Here is a 15,582-nt window from a genome sequence, read left to right on the forward strand (position 1 = left end):
TTCTTTGTGACCGTGCTAAGTGAAAAACGGCAATTCAAATATAAAAATAGCTTCTGCCTGTTTTTTTTTTCCCACTCTTTCTCTATATGCTGAATTCAACTCCTGATGATGTACAGGTGTTTTAGTTTGTTGCATCACAGATATGAAATCATTGCAAACCATTACTGCTGCTTTGTGGAATTCTGATTTTTCTTGACGTTCTTTCAGTTTTGTAACTGATGATCCCCAGATTTTTAAATGACTTGTTTATAACCTTTCAAGTTTCTCTACATTTTTTTTTTTTTACTATTTTTCCACCAAAATGCAGCAATATTTACAGTAGGCTCCATCAAATTCTGCAAAGACAAATATGTTTTCTCTTTTGTTTATTTCTATTATATCCTTCTTTTTTTTTTTTTAAACAGTGTACAACATTTTACAGCTATTGTTCCTCATCTAACATCTTGTCTCATGATTGCAAGCTGGAACACAGTTTTTATACTTGCTGTCTGTCCCGTCTCTGTTCCGCTCTGAATGGCTAGGGGTCGCTGTCAGTCAAATCAGTGGTTCCTTAATAGGCTAGTGTAGTTTCACAGTCAGTCATTTCATCCTGTCCTGACAGATCTCGTTGGCTGAAGCAGCACTAGAATGCTCTCATTCGTTTAAATGTCAGTCAGTCACTAAGTCCGACTGTGCACTTTCATTTGCCAGCTACAGCGTTTGTCATTCAAAGCACCTACTTTGAAATTAGCGGGTTAAGGTGTAGGTAAGCTTTTGGTATAGGTATATACGGTGACAGTTACTAGTTTGATATTAAAATGGGGCGCAAGAGGAAAACCCTTAATAAATGCTGTTCACAGTACCCTGATCGACGGCTTAAGTCTCCGCGGCAGGACGAAGCGGGCCCATCTGCCTTGCCTCCAGTGACTCTTGAGTCCAGCTGTACTGAAGCAGGAGAGGGGCAGAGCTCAGACCTATCTAATATTTTGTTCTGTGCATATTGTTTTTACTTGTAAATGTATGCTATAAAAGTCTGTGTAACACACTTTATATGCTGCGTTTTTCTACGGGTTGAGACAGTTTTTTAATTTCTGTAGGAACTTTAGCTTTACAAGGTATAGCTTCACTGTGACCAAACGTTTAGAATGTTGGTGTAGCAGGGAGGTAGAAAGCCCTGCTGCTGAAATGGATTATTTATTTATTTTTAGAACGGGATCTCCCCCTGCGCCCCTGTGTTATTTTGTATTTGTGTTTTATGATTTAGTTATTGTATTTAAATGACGGCGAAAGCCGTGTGTTTTGGTGTATGATTTATTTGTATTTATTATTATCGTTATGTATTTAAATATGACAGTGTAGCCGAATATTTGTTTTTGTTTAGCAGTGTGGATGGGAAGCCCTTCCACGGTAATTAAAAACCTTGTGCAGAAGGTGGCCATCTCCCCAATTAATTAAGTGATTAATTTGTTGCTAATGGGGAGATGGTCACCTGCATAAAAGCCTGCAGCTCTCTGCACTCAAGCAATCAAAAATGCAAAGAACAAAAACTAACAGCAAAGCTTTTTACCGTCTTTATAGAATTAACAAAGTTACACCGCCAGAAAATATTGTTATCTCCTTTCTCCTTATTTTTTCTTCTCTTATTTCAAACACACCACTAGTTTTCAACTGTTGATCTACTGTATAGTTCCCCATCCAAAACTGCTACTATACACTACCGTAATCGCTTCTGTTAAATTCCATTAGCTTTCCTTCTTTTTCAATCGCTGATAATCTCCCACCATTAATTTGTTGATATTCCCACCCTTCCTTACTTACATCATAATACCACCACATACAATCTAAAGCATTACACTGATGAAGGCACAAGTTAAAACATCTGTCTAAATAATATACTATCTTTTAAGCTTTAATTCATAATCTATTTGGAATCTGAGAGCAGTTACTTTTGTTGTTGTTTTAACTTCTGTTAAAGTATCCGAGAATTGTTTGTAAAAAAAAATGTTTAAAAAGAGTTTCTATTTAAGACTGAAAAAAAGTCAAAATGCTAACTATTGTTACTGATCATTACCTTAAAATCATGGTTTTTAAAGATAAGCTGATCACAAAACCAGCCACAAATTTCCCAAATAGTAAACAAATCAGTTAATGCATTTCTCTCCTGCTCAGCTGCAGCACACCAGTAACATCTGCTGCACCACGGAGAACAAAAATATAGTGACTGGAAAAAGAAACACACACATACACATCTGTAAGGGAAAAGATATCCCAAAACAGTGCCGCCTTTGAACACTATGTTACATAAGGAATACAGCACCACCAAATCATACACTGTTGCAATACTGATGTACCATTCCATAAAAATGTAGTCTTTTACATTAGAAGTATCAATATCGATGACTTATCAGCCACACTCTAGATAAAGTAAAATGCAACATTACCTCACAGGCATGAGTACTTTCAATAAATACTGTAGGTACTTCAATGCTAGCTTATCGGGTATGCATTAACTACTGTAATGTTTGAAGTACTGTACAATACTGTCTTACAATAAAAATAAACATTATTTGGATTTTGACCACAAACAACATGGCTGTGGATTACACTTAACAAAATGCCTGCATACCACATACTATATATTTATAATGTTTTTAAAAACCTGTACCAATACTGTACTAATGCAAATAAAGAAATATTGCATTCCTTATTGATCGCCTTGCTATAGCAATATAAAGCATCCCGACTCTCTCCAAATATTAGAATTATTGTCAGATTGACAGATAGGGAAATTAGTAGGTTAGGTTGAGGGGGCCTAAGATGGCAGAATCCTTATTCACCAGTCACAAACACGCATTGCAAGTGAGTGGACTGAAGCGTATTTTTTTCTTTTAATTGAAAACCTGGACTTATTGATCATGTGGTTCTGGCACTTCCCAAATCCATACTCTAGATACCCCATGCAGTATATTCTTAATTAATCACTGAGGCTGCATTCACACTGGCTCTGTTTCAAACGGACTCGGTCTGGTTCGTTTCATTTGAAACAATGTATCAATGTGCTTGCTGTTCACACTTATCTGTGAGCAAAGGGACCGGGTTTGTTTGGATGAGAGCTAAAGTTTTTGGTCCTTTTCCATTTATTTTCAGGGACAAGTTTGTTTGTGTTCACAATGCAGTTTGCAAGTGCACTCGGTTAGTTTATATGGTCTGTGAACAGGATGTTTACAACATTCTTGAAAGATGGCAGCTATTGAAGATATTGCTCCAGTTTTTAATAGCATGTTTTAGATTCTTACATTTTGCTGTGGAAAAAGGCAGGGGGACGGGAGGAGCACTTTGCTCATTTAATTTATATCAGATCTTTAGTTTCCAAAGGTGATACAATCGCAAAACAGGGGCAATTTAACAATTTTACTGTTTCCGACTGGTACGAAAAATTAAGGCTGTTTTTGCTCTACTCGTTTCCTCAGAATATGAACTAAATTATCCGAAATGTTTACTTCCGATTGGTGTTACCTTGTATAGAGAGGCTGCCCTAACTGCCAAAAAGATGGGAAAGGCGATCTGTGTGACCATTGTTTCAGATGTGGGAGTAGAGAACATTATTTAGCAGGGTGTCGTGAGAAAGAAAATACTCAATCAGCAGTCAGATCGGGAAACAAAGGGATGTCATCCTTACAGGACCAAGAGTGACTGACCATACTAAAGTGTCCCTTCCTCAGCATGCTGAAGAACACCCAAAGCAAGCTTTAAATTGTAATGCCACTGGGAGTGAAAATCAAGGCCAGCAATACCAATCAGTTAAAGTAATAAATTCTGTTCAAAGTTCAGAGGTAACTGCTTACATTTGCCATTTAACACCTGGACAGTTTTCTAAAGTAACTAACATTGTGGGGAAGAAATGTATAATGCAGTGCTTTCTTAATGATGTTAAAACAGGAGTGTTGTGGGATACAAGAGCTCAAGTTTGTATGGTCTCGGAACACTGGTGGAGAGAAAAGTTGCCACATGTGCAGGTTCGACAGCTAGAGGAACTGATGGAGACTAAAAATGGACTTGACCTCAGAGCTGTTAGTGGTACATCAATTCCTTTCAAAGGATGGATTGAAATTCAGTTTCAGCTGCAACCACATGATGAAGCTCTTATTGTGCCTGTGTTGGTGAGTAGCTACAACTTAGAAACACCAATTATAGGATATAATGTCACTGAAGAGACTGTAAAAGGGACATTTCTAAGGCTCAAGATACTTCATCTCACCAACTAGTTAATAGCTTGACAAAAGCTTTGCCTCATGTAAAACTTAACAGCATCTGCAACCTTGTTAACATCATCCAGAGTAATCAATATTAATATTTGTGTGTAGTAAAAGTTCGAAAATGAGGCTTGACAATTCCAAAAGGCGAAACAGTCAATGTGAAGTGTAGTGCACACACAGGTTTCGTTTCGAACAGGTAGAAAACCTTAGAAAAGTGCGTTGCAGACTTCAAGAACATGGCATTAAGCTAAGACCAGATAAATGTGAGCTTTTCAAGAAGGAAGTTAAATACTTTATATCTGAACAGGGCTACTACATGGATCCAAATGACACAGCAGCTGTACAAGCACTTAAAGACAAGACACCATCAACAGTCTGTGAATTCCGGAAAGTTTTAGGATTCCTTAATTACTACCGAAAATACATCAATGACTTTTGTAAAAAAAAAATCTAAGTCTCTGTATGATCTGTTGAGTGTTTCACCAGCTTTGAAAGAGAGCCCAAATCGTAGGGGACCTAAAAGAAAATACAGTCTAAAAGTAGAGTGTCAGGCCAGGTCTGTGTTCAATAAGCAGAGCGCTTTTTTGTAACAGGGCATTCAATAGAAAACAGTACAGAACGTTCTGTAGTGCTCTGGCTATTGAACGCACCCCAGGTCTCTTCACACCTTCCTATTACATGGACATCAGAGCACCAAAATGTGTTGAACCAACTAATTGATTGTTTAATACAGCCACCAGTAATAGCCTACCCAGATTTCACACTCCCATTCATCTTACATGTGGATGCCTCAGGTCAAGGGCTTGGTGCAGTGCTATATCAGCATCAGAATGGTCAGTTAAGAGTGATAGCTTATGGCTCCAGATCTCTCACTCCAGCAGAGAAAAACTACAATTTGCACTCTGGGAAGTTAGAGTTGTTAGCTCTGAAATAGTCAATTACTGACTATTTGAGCTTGAGCAAGTTCTATATCGCAAAACAAACAAGACAACAGTTGGTATTGCCGAACAAATACAAGCAGAGAGTGGAGTAGTGGTTAGGTCTCTGGACTCTTGACCGGCGGGTTGTGGGTTCAATCCCCGGTGGGGGACACTGCTGCTGTACCCTTGAGCAAGGTACGAAAGTTGGTCATCCAGAAAGGGGGTGGAGCTCCGGTACACTAAATCATCAACCCAGAAGGGAAACGATGTTTCAGCCGCGGATTGGAGGAGCTGTTGCACTCGTTAACCAAGGGGTCATGACTGATGGTAGAAAAGAGGACGAAGCAACGGGATCTGTTCCTTTGTATGGTTAATGGTGAACCGGGAGAATTGTTATCGTGAGTGTTTATTTTGTTTTGGTTCTGTCGTGTCTAAAAAATACACTGTTTGTTATTATTAGACGACTGAACGATCCGGAGCTGTCAACAAAGGCCAGCACTTTCCTGGACATCAATGCACTGTGTCACGAATAAACTGTAAATACACCACAAGCACTTTAGCACACACTGTGGATTTGTGTATACGTGTGGGTGTTTAAGTACGGGACTATTATTATTTCGGGACCAACCCGCGGATTACAACCAAGCAATACATGCCGCTGTATTGCTTGTTAACATTATTGTTTGCTGTATTTGGGTCATCCGACCAATTGGATTATAAAAATAAACACCATTGCACCTGGATTATCGTTGTCTGTCCGTTCATTGATCACTGCTGCATTACCTGCACCTACACACAGTTAACCACTTTGCCACACTCCCCTATAGCTGCATGAACCTACAGACAGGTGAGGCTTCTTCATGCTGCGAGTACAAACACATCCGAGTAGATTTAGCTATGCCTGACTGCTGGCACCTGGTCATTTAAAAAAAATATATACCTAAACAATGTTAGTTCTGAAGTCCAGGACCAGGTGCAAGACTAGCATGAGCTTCTATTCCTGCTAAACTCATGCAGGCAGCATGGCACAAAGTACTCACACTTAAAAGCTAAACAACTTTTTATAAATCAAGAGATGGCCACACCTCAGAAACACACTAATAACCACTAGTATGTACAAAAGAGTTCTCATAGAAGTCCGTGTCTTGTCTATTTACCAGTAAAGTTAACTGTGAAGTATGTGGACAAAATATTTTACATTTTCATAATGTAACTGCTGTAGAACTACTGACGCTATAATTTTTTTTTGTTTGCTGTTCTCAGTGGCAACGGCAGTTTCTCCCTGGTGAGGAGGCTGTGGTGGGTGAAGCAAAAATCTGAGTGGGCTACACTCCACTCTGTGTGGGCGTGTATAGTGTCAATGTTTCAGTATGTCTTCAACTGCAAAACTTCAATAATAGGATGGTGGAATCCAATAATAATAATAATAATAATAATAATAATAATAATAGTACTTTATCCAACACAATTTACAAGGGTTACAGTATACTGTTGTAACAGGGCCGAGGCTGTGCGCGAACAGGCGACCCTGCGCACCTCAAGCGAGCGTCTAAACCACAGTGCAAAACAGTCGTGGTGTTAGAGCTTTTAACGTCATCTCATCTCACCGACACAGGGCAGGATCTGTAACGGTAGGGTATCACACAACACTGCCCACTGTAATAAAATAAACAGACACGATATGGACAAACAACTAACATTCACTGGGTATATTTAAATGTTTAAGCAAGGGGTAGAAGTTAACATAATTAGAAACTTTAAATAACATTGATTGTTAACAACCGAAAGTTAAACTAAATATAATGTTTAAAAGTAAACAAATAAGAGTTGCTAAATGTGTTCTTTATATATAAACTAGCAGGAATTTCTGAAAGTACTGAAATGGAATCAACACAAGAGTTTGTGAGATAGCATTTCCTGGAGGGAATGTTTAGTAGCAACGCAGTTCACCCCTCAGCATGAAAGCGAGCAGCTTGTTGCCGGTGCTCACACAGCAAGCGCCCAGTCCTGAGTTCATGCTGAATGTCTGAACTGTATTGTTGGTGCCTGATTAAAGTCGCCTTGTTCAAAACGTACCTGGAATGGTTTTCAATTGTTGAAACCCACAGGAAGTCTCAGAAAAGTCTTACACAACTTTATCACACCGATTATTCAGAAATTTGAGATATTCCGTTTTAATTTGTCGGTGGCAGCAGGGCTAAGGTAAACTTTGGGGTGGCTTCAGCCTACCCAAGCCCCGCCCCTGGCTGTTCTTATTCTCTACCTCAACATGTATTTATTTACAGATGCATAGCAGGTTCACAGGCATGTCAAGCTGTGGTTGAATTACAAACAGTGCTGCTGACTTGAAGTCAGGCAATTTTTGAGGTGTTGCTATTTTGAAATCCATCATGCCTGTGAACCTGCTATGCACCTGTACATGTTGACGTTGTGGTTGAGAATAGGCACGCTAAAAAATTAAAACGATTGCTTCACTAGTTAAGGAACAATTACATCATTAAAATATAGTCCTATTATTGCCAAATTAAGAAAAGGTGTAGGTACTTAAAAAAGGTAGTTTTGTGCGTCTTGGTGGGACGTTCTTTGAATTTGGCTGCTCTTAAATAGGGAAACACCTGTTGATATTACATAACTACAAAATTATGACGTAAAGAATACTTTCATTAATACTTGTTTAATACAGTACATTTCTAAAGTGTTTATTTCTAGTTTTGTAACACGAGTGCGCGTTTTCCTCTTTTCAGACAGAAAGTAGTACAATAAAATGACAGCACTACAGTTTGCAAAACAAGGGATAACCCTACATTTAAATGTTATTTCTACTTGGACATCTTCAGCGCATAATTGGAAGGATGTCCTGATTTGCATCTGCAATACGTGTTATTAAACGATGTTAAAAAAATATATTTTTGAGATTCTGACACTCCACTTCCTGTCGTAAATTTCAGCGCTGCAGTATCTCCATTTATAGAATCGGCTTTTCGAATAATCTTCCTAAATGAAGCTGTTGTCACACATGCCGAGGTTCCATCTGTGTAAACCGAAGAATGTCGTAACCCAAATAAAAAATAAATAAAACAATAATAGTACAATTATGCCATGGAACCGGTAACTGTGTTTGAAGACTCATAGTACAGCGTGACAGCTTGTATCTCTCTACACAGAGAAGCGCATTTGCAGCACCTACCCAGTAACAGCAGCCGGTGGGTCTGCTTGTATTCACGTTTCTGCTCCTTCAGTGCTCTGTCAATGTTTTTGCTGACTTTCTTTGCCTTTTTTTGGGCTTCCTTCTCCTCGACACGCAGTTTGTCACAGTTTTTCTGCTGCTTCTGGTTGCTGTGCTTCTGCAAAAGCTGCAACTGCAGGTCGCGCTGCGCTCCTGCGCTTCTCACTCCTCCTCCCCCTCCATTCTGCATTAGCACACTGTCAGTAGTCTCCCCACGGCGGAGGTCCCCAGCGGAAAGCTTGCCGGCGTCCCCACGGCGGATCTGGCCGTCGCGGAGGGGCACCGTCTCGCCATATCGCCCTGTATCCCCGTGGCGGTCCCCACCACTGAGCGGCACAGCAGTGTCGGGCGGCTGCTCTGAGTCCGAGGTACTAGAGATGGATCCACTAGGTTCACCAAATAGACGCGGACGCAGACTGTAACACGACCCCATGTTCTCTTTTTAATATATTTATAAAAAAAAATACAAGAAAACGCAGTCATTCTACGCACAAGTCAAAGCACTATGCTTTAGCGCTTCATTATTACTCTGCTGCTCAAAAATAGGATTTGAATCCAAACGTGGGTCTAAAAGGTGAGTAAATTATGCCCTCACATTTGCTATATGCCATTTTGCATTTTCTCTAGTCAGCTTGTGTTCCGTAGTTGGTGGATCACCTGATCACACACATAGTGGACATTACTGGTCCAGCTTACCGTAAATAAACCAAAAGAACAACCAGTGAAAAGAGATCAAACACGGAAGAGGAAAATAAGTAATTCGAGGTACTGCAAACATTACGCATTTCTGCAGGACAATGTAATACAGCCAAGCAAAGACAGTGATTGACAAGTGTATGACCTTTAACTATTTCACCAAAATAAGTACAGCAATATCACCAAACGCAATGGGAAAACATTTGACGCACTCTGCCTTGCATTATACCATTTTACCCAAACACACCACTGGGTAATTTCAAATCAAATAAGCTTGTATCCCGTACATGTCCATTTAAGACTTGATGGAAATTAAATCATTAATTTTAACCTTACAGTGTTTAAACAACCTTGTAAAATGTCTGCATTACATGTGCATTATAGTGTGGGGTTGGTCACGCTTTTAAGGCAAACGTGTCCACAAATCAGCAATACATTCTGGGCCATTTTCTTTGCAACTTACGTTACTGAAAGCACTGCATATGTTCTTCTGACAATTCCACCTTACTTCCTGATGTTCAAAGTGCAAACACATTTTATTTTTCTTCATTTTTCCCCCTTTCATTGTGCAGAGAAACATTTATATCTTCACTTGTTCTTTTATGTAAAAAGAAGTTTCCATAGTGTGTTAACGGAACAAGGTAGATGATAGTTTCAATTGAATAACAGTTCCTGACTCTTCTTTGTGTTAGTTCATCCATAGCTTTAAAACTATGAAACTTTACTATTCTTCTAGGTACTTAATCACAGCTAGACCATTGGAGTAAAGCTGCCCTGCTGTGCCAGAACCAATCAATCAATCTTTATTTTATATAGCGCCTTTCATAGTGGATCACCATCACAAAGCGCTTTACAAGATCCAGAAGTAATTAGGTACCGGTACCAGGAAAAAGCAGTTCGGTTTTGCATCATTTTTTTTTTTAAAGCAAAATTTCATTAGAAGAAAGGGTGGGGCAGCGATAATATTGCTAGTCAATATATCATATAAAAACATGCATCTCTGAGTCAGTCATTTCTGGCAGTGGCATTTCCAGCTGACTTCTGATTGTCTGTTGTCCCCCCAACTTGGTGGAGTCACTACCATAACTGTAAATGTAAATAAGGGAAAATTAAGGTGCACAGGAGAGGGAGAAGAAACACAGTATTTACACGGGCTACTACAGTAAACACAAGCCTCACATACTGTAAGGGAGGGCTTGTTGTCACCAAATGTAAACCCAGTGCCAATCTTCACTTATCCTTTTAATGAAACACCTTTGAATACAAATCAAACTGGACACAAAATTGTTTTAATAGTGATAAGGTGGCCATGTTTGCCTCCTACATTTCATTTACTTGCTTAATAGAACAATGCAAACGTACCCGTACAAGGAAACCAAGACAAATGTTTCAGCTTAAGCCCAGCATTCGGTTTGTGGTATTATACTCAACATAGATGAATGCAGTAGCTGAAAAGTGTCTACTTTCAAAGTTGCATCTATTTTCAATACTGTAATGTATGTATGTATATATATATATATATATATATATATATATATATATATATATATATATATATATATATACACTCACGTATATAGTAGATATCTCCTAGAAAACAGACTGTGGAAGGGTGGTGGACAATTGACTGGCACACAGGAGACAGAAGTTTATTTGTAATGCCGCTCAGGCGCGCTGTTTTATTTTAGTCCGCAGAGGGCGCTGTTGGCCGTGGCCTGAATACCGACAATGGTAATCATGTCCACGGGAATACCAACACGGGTAAACAGTTCACGAATGAGGTTGCACTCACAGGTGCTTTGAAAATAATAATAATAAATGCCAAAAGGAGAAAGAAAAAGGGAAAATAAAACACAGTAATAAAACTACAAAATAAAGGTGCTGCACTCTGCAGCTTCACCCCGACCGTCGCTACCCGCATGGCCCGATTCTCCATTCTACGCTAACTGGGTCCCTCAGTACCTAGGCGGATACTCTCCGGGGTTCTGCACAAGTCTTTTCCCCGCTACTAAAAAATAATCTTTGTTTCTTTCTTTTTATTTTGGTCTTCTCTGGCTGTGCTCGGTCCAGCAACAGCGCTTCCGCTGAACGGGTGTGGTGATAGAGGAGAAATAAAAACAAAAACGTAATTCTTAATAATTTCTATAGGTGCTGGCTATCAACCAGCCCGATACTTGTATGTCTGTTCGTAAACTGTTTGTTTGTTCTTTTGGCCAACGTGCCCTTTTGTTTGAATGTGTTTATTATTTAATAAAAGCACTGAGCGTCGTAGCGTCTCAGGTTCATCCCTCCATTCCTTGTTTTTGGTTTCATTTCCCTGGTCTGACGTCACCCCTGCAGCCATCCAGACCACAGTCCCCTAAGATAACAACTTTATTATTCCTGTTATTTATTTGCCAGTGTAATATAAGCTGAGCAAACATAATGTTGCTCAATACAGAAACGACAGACATATCTTGTTGTCAGCAATGACTCATAAAGAATGTTGATAAGGTTTCAAGCCAGTCATCCAGGTACAGGCAAAGTTCCACCAGTTTATAATGACTGACTCAAGATGGTATTGTTCTTAGTTTAGTCTTACCACATATGAGGAATTACTTTAAAACAAAGTGTTGGTCACTCACATATGCACTTTGTTTTACAGAAGCGTCTAGAATAGCTGTTATTGTAATAATAATAATTGTTTAAGTGGCAACAAGTCTGGCTTGTCTTGTGTTTAACGTTTCTGTGCATGCCTGTTGGATTTAACAATACTGTACGTGGCACCTGTCTGTGGGCTTAATCTGTCATGTCCCACGACTCCGCTGTCAGTTTTCCGCATAACTTGCCATTCCAGGACCACCCGGGTGACAGTCTTGCTGGACATTTTAGTCAATGCAGCCACCTTGTTGAGGGACAACAATCTACGTTTATTATTTACTCAGACATCATTGATATTAACATATTATTACTGAATGAAGTCATTATTTTTGACATGTTTTTAAGATGTTTTTCATTGATGTTATTTAGCATGTAAGCTGCATTGGATAAGCAGCTAGTTAGCTAGCTAGCTATTTAGTACTAGTTATTCGTAGCTACTGCAATACTTACCTTACACTCATCAGTTTTATGTGTAGTTCATGCTGTTATTTTACTGCACTTAGGCAGCGTCATGTGAATATTACTTACATTGTTGTGAGAATGTATACTTACATGAGTACGCATTTGTGATTTGTATTTGCAGTTTCAAACTTTTATTCAAGTAAAGCCTCTAAAGATACACCCTGTCTCTTGGAGAATCATTTAGATGAGTGTTTAGCTGACTGGATAGTTGGACAGGAGTTACATTCATTCAGCGAGGCCAATACACAGTCTTTCTTATTAGTTGCAATCAACAGTCACATAGCTTGGTCTAGTCTAGTGGATTAGATGACACATAAAATAAATATACATGTTTTCATGCTTTGGCCATACATACCTTTTTTGGCCTGTCAGAGCTCATTTTAATGACATCATAAAACGTAAAACTGCTCATGTGCCTGCAGAAAGATATCCAGGTTTATTTTTCTTTATTTTTCATGTTCTTTATAGTCATCTATAGTCGTTCATGCATTCCCAGCTTAAGGAGATCAGGGATGAAAAAAAAAATGCATTGTTGTTTTTTTAGTATTGTTTGAAAACCATTATAATCCTAGCTCAATTCCCAATGCTTGTGTCAAAGAGAACACCAAAGGGGCTCCTGAGTGGCGCATCCAAAGGCGCTCCGCTTGGAGATTGAATAAATATCGACGATTGTACTGCCCACATACATTTTTGCCCCATTCTTCTCCCCCGATGTGATTATTTTAATATCACTGCAGTTAAGTAAAAGCTTGTGCACAACAATTGAATGTGAGGGGTAATTACGCGGTCCTATGTCGGACCTGGTCCGACATTGCAATTATTCCTATCCGGTCCAATGTCGGACCCTGTCCGACATCATCAAAAAGACGCCAAAAACGGGTTTCTATTAGTTTTTTCTCCGGAAAAAGCCGAGAAAACCATTCAATGGCCGAGTGGGAGCGACAGGAGCCGGGACAAGCCGGAATAAAAAAAAATGGCCGTATCTCATGAATAGTCATACTTGCCCCTGGCATCAGATAACGGCGGCCATAAGGAAACAAGCTGGCTGCTACTGCATCAGCGCTCAGAGAATATCATGGACATTTGCAGAGCTTTTTTGATATGTTATAGTAATAAAATAATGACTTGGATCGCATCATTGAGGCGTTTGGTGATAAAACGAGTGACCAGGAGATGATTGATCGGTATGTACGACTATTATTATTATTATTATTATTATTATTATTATTATTATTATTATTAGCATATGTGAAAGCTATAGCGAACGAAAGGGTGGGGCGGGGCTGGAGATGCCTAGTGAGTGCTTTGTTGATATGCAGGGCCTTTTAAACCCGTTTGACTGTGGAAAATAAATACTTTTAAACAGCGTGTCTAAAATTAACTGCGTGTGTGAAAATAAATTGGACCTGACGTGCCTGACACGCACTTATTAAATGGACTGCAAAGGGTTAACATACTACAGGAGTGTTACTAAAATATTTATTCCAAACAGTTTACGGTACTTTGGAATGGATTCGATGTAAGCTAGACAGGAGTTTATGAAAACCGTCTTTTTTTTATTCAGTGACAGCTGCACCATCATGCATTGCGTCGTTAATACTATATCACCTAACCTTCACTATCTGTGAAACACACTATGTGAAAATCCCTGCCTAAAACATAATAATAATAATAATAATAATAATAATAATAATAATAATAATAATAATAATAAATTCATTTTACATAACCACAATATGCATACCCGCTATAGGTGAAGCTGATCGTTACTCCAAAATTGCATTTAACATCACTGATCGTTTATTTATTTATTTATTTATTTATTTATTTATTTATTCATTTATTTATTTATTTAACGTTGTTAAATATTCATTATTAACAGTTATTTAGTAACAGTTTATTTTGAAATTCCAAAGAAGCGCACACTATATATAGTCAGTTTTCTTCAACGTGCACAATTTATTTACAGGCTGTTTGCCAGGAATACAAGCCTGTCGTCTATGGGGTGCCATGTTAATATTTTAACAGGTCTTTTTATCCAGATTTAACTTAAATCTTGTATTTTTCCCAGATTTAACTTAAATGTTGTATTTTTTCGCCAGATTTATAAATCTCGTGAAAATAAATAAATATTTTTTTAAATGTGTACATTCAGATATAATTTATAAATCTAGTTAGAAGGTTTACCATTTAGCTAAATATTTAACTAAATATTAAATCTCTTAACAAGATTTAACATTTAGCTAAATATTTAACTAAATCTTAAATCTCTTAACACGATTTAACATTTAGCTAAATATTTAACTGGCCAACTAAATCTGGAGTTTGTATGCAAATGAGCTCCGCCCACTTTGGGACGTCAGCATTCTTAAGAAGGGCGGGCAAATATCCACGGACTTCGGTTAGAAAGACGTCATGGCGGATTCCAGTAACTTACATGTAATCATCGAGTGCGCAGTTGCTGCTGGTGTAAGGGCGCGCTAAACGTTCACGTTTACAATGCACACTATTATTTATACTAACTTTGCCAAATAGAAAGCGAATACGACTGTTTCCAAATAGATTAGTAAATACATGTCTCTTAATTCTGTGCATCCAAATACTTATTAAAAATTTTAAGAACTAAGCGTACTGTTTGTTATTTTGTCCTTTTATTGCAGCTGTTGTGCCATCCAGTAGAGCGAAAATTGTAAACGGGTACTCGACCTGAAACCTCCAGACAAGGGGTGCAGTTTCAAAAAAAGGTTGAAAACCCCTGGTGTAGTCTATAGCTCTAACACTGGTCCGAAGCTATTTCAGATTGAATGAGTGTCGCGATTTAATAAATGTAAAAGGCGGGCACGATATGTAATAAGTGTACCATACAGTACAATGACATTTCCCGCGTCTTCCATTGGTGCCAGAGCCGTAACTAAGTATTTTAACAACCGGGGGCGAGCAAGAATATTCGCGCCCCCTACCCATTTTTTTTCTTTTTGACGTTATAGGAGTTAGGATATGTATAATACTTATATAATATGTATTGTATGTAGATATAAATACTGCCTATTTTTATTTGTAAATTTGCATTGTTAAGAAAATTTAATAAAATAATAAAAAATAATGAGGCAACCAACCAATGAGCACACACTCGAACTGTAGTCGGCAGCAGAGGGTTAATAAATCTGGCTTTTTTTCTTTTTCTTTTTTTTAAACGAAGTCATTTTTCCGCTCGCCCCGCCGTAGTTACGGTCCTGCTTGGCGCCCTCCCTCTGTAAAATTGCACGCCTATGTTGCCAGACAAGAATAATAGGCCTACTTTCTGCAAATAATTGTTTCAATTATAAATTTAAGGACAGCGCATGGCCTTTATAATTTTGTTAAATTAACCAAACTAATTAGTTTAATATTGTCACAACCATAA

The 15,582-nt window shown here is 38.5% G+C and overlaps 1 protein-coding gene across 1 annotated transcript in view; it reads right to left on the bottom strand.

The window, feature by feature from the left end:
• Positions 1–9,113, bottom strand: part of LOC117399688 (guanine nucleotide-binding protein G(olf) subunit alpha-like) — a 39,679-nt gene extending 30,566 nt beyond the window's left edge. The window contains exon 1 of the mRNA XM_033999023.3: positions 8,343–9,113. Coding sequence (XP_033854914.3) covers positions 8,343–8,814 — 472 coding nt within the window. The 5' untranslated portion in view covers positions 8,815–9,113. The remainder of the gene's footprint in view (positions 1–8,342) is intronic.
• Between the last annotated feature and the right edge of the window lie 6,469 nt (positions 9,114–15,582).

The sequence above is a fragment of the Acipenser ruthenus genome, chromosome 4 (assembly GCF_902713425.1).
Source record: "Acipenser ruthenus chromosome 4, fAciRut3.2 maternal haplotype, whole genome shotgun sequence".
Taxonomy (NCBI): domain Eukaryota; kingdom Metazoa; phylum Chordata; class Actinopteri; order Acipenseriformes; family Acipenseridae; genus Acipenser; species Acipenser ruthenus.